Source organism: Galeopterus variegatus, unplaced genomic scaffold, assembly GCF_000696425.1.
Source record: "Galeopterus variegatus unplaced genomic scaffold, G_variegatus-3.0.2 Scaffold1632, whole genome shotgun sequence".
NCBI classification, from domain to species: domain Eukaryota; kingdom Metazoa; phylum Chordata; class Mammalia; order Dermoptera; family Cynocephalidae; genus Galeopterus; species Galeopterus variegatus.
In genome coordinates, this window is record NW_007727743.1 from 223,314 (window position 1) to 231,458 (window position 8,145).

The 8,145-nt window shown below is 39.8% G+C and overlaps 1 protein-coding gene across 1 annotated transcript in view; it reads right to left on the reverse strand.

Moving 5' to 3' along the window:
• Positions 1 to 8,145, reverse strand: part of SEMA5A (sema domain, seven thrombospondin repeats (type 1 and type 1-like), transmembrane domain (TM) and short cytoplasmic domain, (semaphorin) 5A) — a 161,904-nt gene that overhangs the window by 20,254 nt on the left and 133,505 nt on the right. The window contains exon 12 of the mRNA XM_008578111.1: positions 1,097 to 1,315. Coding sequence (XP_008576333.1) covers positions 1,097 to 1,315 — 219 coding nt within the window. The remainder of the gene's footprint in view (positions 1 to 1,096; positions 1,316 to 8,145) is intronic.

An 8,145-nucleotide genomic window follows, 5' to 3' on the forward strand; every position in this document is an offset into this window, starting at 1 on the left:
CCACCATCCAACAAATGCTCACTGAGTACCTGCTACAAGCCACTTTCTTGCTCAAAGAACTCAAAAAGTTGTTTGTACCTATTGGAAATGATGCTAAGATCCTCTGCATTTAAAAGTGTTGCTGGAAATGATGCTAAGATCCTCTGCATTTAAAAATGTTGTACCCAATGTTTGGAATGACACCATTACCCCCATTCCCCATCCCTGCTTGTCAATTTGGCCAACTCCTGTGCATCCCTCAAGACTCGGCTCAGGGCAGGCTGCTCAGTGTAGCTGCCATGATTCCCCAGGGCTGGCTCAGTGGGTCCTTGGCTGATGTAGCCACTGCCTGTTGTCACCAGCCCAGTAGTGGGTGACCATACTGGGTTGACATTATTCCCAGGGGCCACTCTCCGAACTCTAAGTTCCTTTCTGACCTGCACTCTATGCCTCCGCCTTTGTATATCCGGTGAATACTGCATGGTTGTTGTCACCAGCCCAGTAGTGGGTGACCATACTGGGTTGACATTATTCCCAGGGGCCACTCCCCGAACTCTAAGTTCCTTTCTGACCTGCACTCTATGCCTCCGCCTTTGTATATCCGGTGAATACTGCATGGCAGGTTATCCGCAAACGTTTGCTGAGAAGTGGAAGGAAGGAAAGAAGGAGGGTCAGTGACCAACTGCTTCTTTCCTCATCATTGAACAAGCAGTTACCAGCAGGCACTTCTCATACATGTCAGGCCTGTGCTGGGAGCCAAGGCAGCACCTGCACTTGTAGACGAGTCCTCAGGATGGCTGTGAGACATCGGGGTAAAGAGTCGAGGACAATTCCAGGAGAGCAGGAACTGGGAAAGTTGGGTGGAAGCTACTAAGGTGATGGGGCCCCACCCAGAGCTGTGACAGGAGGAAGGCAGACACATGGGTTAGATGGAAGAGACTTTATAGGGCAGTATCAGAGCAAAAAGCCCTGGGTAGGGGCTCTTCAGGCTCATTTTCATATCACTGTGTCAGTTTGGGAATTCAGTGGGATGAAAGGCCGGATGTCAGGAGGAAGACTAGACAAACAGCTCGGTCAGGCCTCTGGTGGAGAAGACAGGGCTCCACGATCCACTTACCTGGGCAGGGCAAAATGTTGCACTCCTGGTATTCCAGGGACGGGCCCAGGCAAGGCATGCCCCCGTACTTGGGCTCGGGGTTGTTGCAAACACGCTTCCGGTTCCGAATGCCCCTGCTGCAGTCGCGGCTGCACTGGGACCATGACGTCCAGGCTGACCACGCCCCGTTGACGGTGTGAGCAGAGTATCTGCCAGCACGCAGGAAATCACCAGAAAGCCCTGCCAAGGACACGGCAAAAGTGTGATTCTGGTAGGAGCTCTCAGCATAACCACAGTCCAGGCTAACTTTCAGTCAGGATCAGCTGTCTGCTTTATTTCTAGAACTACCTTCTCAAGTTCAGTGCAGCCCTTTTCACACTTCAGAAGCCAAACATTTCACAGTTGAGTGATAATCTCCTATAACTCAAGCTTCTTTCCCACAGTCGCTCTTAAATAAGAGTACAAATAAGAGCTCCACCTGTGAAGGTGGTGAAGTCCTCACGGTTAGGAGGTCTGATATTTGTAGTTCATTTGTGTTTTGGAGAAATAACTTCTTACAAAGAAAATACAACTTTCTCGCTTCCCTTGTGAATTATACAACAAACTGCCCTCATACGCAATGGGGTAGTGCTCCTGATGAAGGAAACCCATCTGGGAAAATGGAAACACGATTCAGACATTTTCTAAGCCTCTTCCTTCACCTGTTAAACTTGAAAACATGAATGAACTCTGGTGAAAGGTGACCAGTTAACTGCTCCTGAATCACAGGCTCTAGAGACACCTGTTTCCTCCACAGAACCATGCTCCGAAACCAAACACACCCCTGAATGTCCTGGCCAAATTCAAACATTACTATGAAGTTCAGAGCAAACTTACTAATAAAATCTATTTTCCCAGGAACCAATGGAGCAGCAGCAGTTGGGGTGCTGGAGGTGGGAGGGGTGAGTGTTGGGAATCACAGCTTATGAGCTTTGAATATTGACTAGATGTCACATCTGCTGAGTATTTTAATTTGTTAAGTCATTTACATAGCCATAGTCAAAATTTGTTTTGATGAACATACCCACCCACTTACAATATTAGAAAATACTGAATACTTTTCTCAAATGTAAGCGATGTGACACACGTTTTAACCAATAACTCTCAAAGTATACAATGAAGTTCTGGGGAAGCGTGGTCATGAGAAGACAAATTTGCCAACAGCTCTCTATGGTCGGCCTTCTGTACCTGCGGGTTCACATCTGCAGATTCAACCAACCACTGATTGAAAATAATTGAAAAAATAAATAAATAAAAAATAATAAAACAAGAAAAAGCAATACAAATTTTAAAAATGTAGTACCATAATTACTTACAATGGCATTTGCATTGCATTAAGTATTATAGATAATCTAGAGATAATTTAAAATATATCAGAGAATATGTGTGAGTTATATGAAAAGACTCCATTACGTTATATCAGAGACTTGAGCATCCATGGACTTTGTTATCTGCGGGGGATCCTGGAACCCATCTCCTGCAGATTCTGAGGGGCAACTGTACATTGTTAAGCAACTTTGTTGTTTACTTAGAAACTGTCTCCAAAACACAGGCAGGATACACTTCAGAGACAGTGGGTTAGAAGTATCTATCTGTTTTGAGCCAGTATTTTGTAGTTAATCGATAAAGAATAGCTATGCACAATTAAGCTTTATTTCATGTGGTCAGAAGCAAACAAGTCCAATTTTGTATTTTCAAGATATCAATACCAAAACGTGAGCATGATCACCAGAAAAGTCATTAAGATGCAGGAAGGATAAAGTTCTTCTAAGGCCCTGTCCATGATATGCTTTTGGAGGAAATATAGGCCATCTTTTATAAATGTGTATTAAATTTGTCCTGAGTTCATATTATTAACATTTAAAACAAATATTAGCTTTGGTTTTATACATATCTGAGAATGAAAGAAAAAATATATTTATAAAAAATATAAGGAAAAAGACTAAAGTTAATATATAGAGAAATATTATCATTCATTTTCTCTTTCTCACTTTGATGTCATGAGAAATAAGGCAGTTCGGAGCCCACTTTGAAATAAAAGAATACGTGAATAAATTGGAGATAAGGTTGCCAAATTTAGCGAATAAAATACAAAAACCTCAGTTAAAAAAAGCTGCATACGGTATAGTTATATTTAAAAAGTTATATGAGACATAGTGATCCTAAAAAAGATTCATGGGACATAATTATGCTAGAAAACAGTTCTGAAAAATATCTGAAAACAATTCTGAAAAATATCTGAAATTCCGATTTCAATTTTTTTTTTTAGTCATTTAAATTACTTCTTTATTGTGGTTCCTTTTTCTTTTTTATCTAGCTTGCTGTAATTCTGACTTTATTATTTATTTATTGAAGCATAATTAAATACACATATTTGTAAGTTGACCATCCATAGTTGTGTATAGTATGTGATGGTCAGATGAGGACAGTTAGCATATTCATCATGACAATACGTAATCATTCTTTGTTCCCATTAAACCAATTTCTCATTAATCTCTCATTAATTCCCCTTCCTCTCTCTCTCCCCCTGTTCTGTTCCTTCTAAAAGTTCAATGTATAGCAGCATGGATGAGCTTGGAGAAAATAATGTTAAGTGAAATAAGCCTGGCACAGAAAGTGAAATACCGCATGACCTCACTCATAATTGGGAGCCGAATAAATAAATAAACAAATAAATGGTAAAGAAAGAGAAAGTTAGAAAGAAAGAAAAAACCATCATATTTCAATCCTTGTATTTTATCTCACAACATTAACTGGAGATCACAAGATCATCTCTTGTGGAATGTAGATCTTTAAATTGATTCTCAGTCATCTTTCTCTTGGTATTTCATCATATGTCTTTTCTTATAACTAAAACAAAATTTTTTATGAAATTAACAAGAGTATCATTTTGTTATTCATTTTTCTGCGTGGGTGGTGTTTTTTTAAATTTAAGTTGTTTATTTAATCACATAAAACGCTTTAACAAAGCAGACGTTTCTTTTTCTCAAGAAACTACAAGCTTGTGTAATCATTAAACTATAGTTAACAATGGTTTGAGGTAAGGAGAGAGTTAACATCAGCAAAACAATATGAGAAAGCATGCTTGTAAAGCAAGTGCTTTGACCACAATGGCGGGGCCTCCCAGCATCCAGGTGTTCACCAGCTCCCAGGAGGTGTGGGGATCTGTGACATGAGAGCAGCTGGTGGCCGTCACACAGAGCTTTCCTCACTGAAGGAGGAACATTGAAGAGACTTACTACACTTCTGTGAATTTATTCCACCATGTCTGCCCAATGTGACAACTCACTGCTCAGTGGCATTTGTCAAGGCCAACCACTCTGGGTCTTCTCTAACAGTGCCTGTCCTTTCGATGCCACAGTCACATTAGGAGAATAAAGTAGAATCACAAACACAAAGATGCTGAGGAATGTTTAAGAATGGTTTCGTGCAAGCTACAGCTATCACTGTTTTCATTGAACCATGTTCCAAGGACCCATCCGTGAGTGTCTGTTTCCTTTTAAGAATTGGAAGAGAGTTTGTCCAGTTAGATGTGAATATACAGAGAGATGAAGACCGAGGCAAAGAACGAAGCCCCTGGGGACCGCCAGGCTCAGTCCCTTTTTCTGCAGTCGAGAACCCAGAGTGAGATAATCGTACAGCATTAGGTGCAGGCAGAGGCCAATCCGGCTCCTACGTCAGGCTTCCCCATGCCATCAATATGGCATTCAAGGGCTTACATAATTAGGGGGGGCAACACAATGTCTTCAATCCAATCTCAAGTTTCCAGGTGTGCAAAGAGGCCAAAAGACATAACTTATTATGAGGAGAAATATCCGTCTATTGAAACTAATGCTGAAATGACACAGATGACAGAATATGTAATTCAGGAACATTAAAAGAGTTATTATGACTTTATTCCATATGTTCAAGGAGCCAGAAGAAAGACTGAACACATTAAGTAGACCTGGAAGATTAAAGGAAGTAACTGTAACATATCAACTGTATGTAACATTCCCAGATAATTGCCAACACGTTCTATGAGACCAACTTTAATCTGATATCAAAACCTGACAAAGACATTAGTAGGAAAGAAAACTACAGGTGTGTATCCCCCATGACCTTAGATGCTAAAATTTTTAACAAGTCAAACCCAAGAATACATAAAAAGATTAATACCTCATTATTAAGTGGGGATTATGTTAGAGATGCAAGGCTGGGTTAACACTGAAATTCCATTAATGTAATTCACCATATTAACTACCTAGAAAGTAAACCCATATGATCGTCTCAACAGATGAAAAAAAATCATTTGATAAAATCCAACTGCTCTTTATAAAAATTACCAATTAACTAGAAATAGAAATAAATTTCCTAAATCTCATGAAGAACATGTACTAAAACATACATGCAGCATCATTCTTAATAATTATGGTTTGCCTGCTTTCCTCCTATGATCAGGAACAAGGCAAGGATGTCTGCCCCACTACTCCTGAAATTATGGTGCAGGGTCTAGCCAGGGCAATCAGGAAAGAAAATAAACAAAAGTTATCCATATTGTGAGGAAGAAGTAATTTTCTCTTTAGTTACAAACAATATGATTGTCTATGTAGAAAGTGTTATAGAATTCACGAAAAAACTACTACAGGTAATTAATTTATAAAGACTGAGAATCAACACAAAATATTATTTCATTCCTATGTACTAGCAAAAGTCTTAACTGTGTTGATAGTTTCACGTAATAACTTCGTATAGCATACATTATACGAAGTTATACGATTATGGCCACACTTCTAAAGATCTTTGTCAATGCATATAAAATAACACTTACATCATTCTGCATGCTTTATTATAAAACAAGAGAGCTGCTCTATCCTTTTCCCATCTCTTACAGTTGGACGTTTTGATGCTTATCTCCATAGAACTAACAACTTGAATACTGATTAAGCATTGTCCATAATTATTTACTATTTATTATTTATTATGGAAAACATTTTATTAACTAAGCACTATGAAAAAGGAGGATTTAGCTCTTTAATCCCTACTCCACTTTCTCTGCCTCCCACAGTATTGCTGCCTTCCCATATCCCATTGTCTTAATGTAGTTACTCTGTAATTGTGGTTAGATCGAAATCAAGTGTTTGCAATTATCACTAGGTGAACACCACCCAAACCAAAGAGAAGTGAAGTGGTCAACTGTGCTTGATTTATATTTCTTGTCCAGTTTCCTTCCAGTCCAAGTCAATGATTTTTTTTTTGGGGGGGGGGGTTGTTTAGTTTCTATGACCTTGTCATTATTAATTCAGCACCCATCAGATATTCAGACACACCAGAAACTATACCAACTGCAATACCACTTAAAGAAATCCTTCTTAGCACCCATCAGGTATTCAGACACCAGGAACTGTACCAATTGCGCACCCCTAAAGAAATCCCTCCGAGAACTCTCGGACCTGCTCCCACCTGGCTTCATTGCCCACTGTGCTTGGTGAAGCACACACTTGTCCTGGATCACTGTGCACCTCCGTGCTGGGGTTCCCTTCCCTTCTTCCCTGTGCTCCATCTTCTGTTTCCTGTATTACAAGTCTTCATCTTTCTTGGCTGGAATATGTCCTGCAATGTCATTCTAAACAAGGGTGCTAGCCAGGCAAACATGTAAGGCTCTATTATCATGAAACATCATTCTGCCACCTTCAAAGCCAACTAAAAGTTTGGTAGAAGTTTTAAGTTGGGAATAATTTTCTGTTGGAATTGAAAGTCATGCTTCACGTGTTCTTTCTTCCAGTGTTGTTGAGAAACATTGAGCTGGTTTTATTTCTTATTCTTTACACATAACCTTCAGAAAAGTTCTCTCTGCAACCTGCAGGATCTTCTCTCTTCCCCAGGATTCTGAAATGGCACGATTACGTACTTAAGTTTGGGTAATTTTGGTAAAACATGATAATCTATAATTTCATGTCATTTGTTTTGAAAATATTCTTGAGGATTTTATTATTTCCTCTCCTCCATTTTCTCCCTCTTTTTTCTTGTGGGGACTCCTGCTGTTTGGACACGATTTCTTGTACCCATCTTTAAACTTCTTATCTTTCATCTCACGTTTTCCATCTCTTCATCTTTTTGCTCTATTTTCTGGGAGATTTCCACAACATTATTTTCCAAAATCATTACTGGAATTTTCATCTATCACATTTTAAATTTTTTAAAAAAAAAACTTTTTGCCTCTTTTGTTCGTGATTACTCTGCCATTGCGTGCTATTCTTATGTCCCTGGTCACACAACCTTCTCTGATTTGAGTGCACTGATGATAATTATTTTAAATTTTATTCTCTTTTTCTAGCTTCTGTATGCTCCAAGCTGCTGGTTTCTCTTTGCTTATTTGGATCTCTTTCATGTTAGATGAATTCTACTGATGGCTGGACATTCTTGGTTTTATGCTCATATTTAGAGTGGAGGGGCAAAATATTTAATTGAAAGGTCTGAGCACAGGGGAAGAGTCACCAATTATGAAGGTAACTGATTGGGTCATTTAGACAAGGAAAGCTGTCAGAATCTGAAGCGTTTCCTGCTGGGCTCTTCTCAGACCCCTGGGAAGACTGCTTCTGTGCCTGCCCTGCCTGGAGGGTGGAAGCTGAGCCACCAGGGGTCAGGGAGCCAGGAAGGAGGGCTGGGCTCTGGTTACCAATACACAGTCTTTCTTTTACTCTGCCTTTTTCTTTTCCAAAGTCCCATCTTTCAGCAGAGCTCATTGCCAGGAGGTCCAGGGACTCTCTGTTTCTCTATCCAGAGAATAAACTTCCTAATATTTGCTGGACAAAGCAGGTCTTGGACCCTTGGTGGAGTGGGAAAGGAGTCTAGACGTCTAAACTCTTAAACAGAACTGACCCAAACTTCATTTTGCCAGTAACAGAAAGTGGATCTGTGATTCCTGAGCGTTCTCAGGACTCTATTCAGGAGTGAATCAAGACAGTCCATGACTTTCTATGATCAGAACGCTGGATTCACAAGACTCCATGTATGGCAGCACACTCAACTACGATTTATTACAGTGGAAG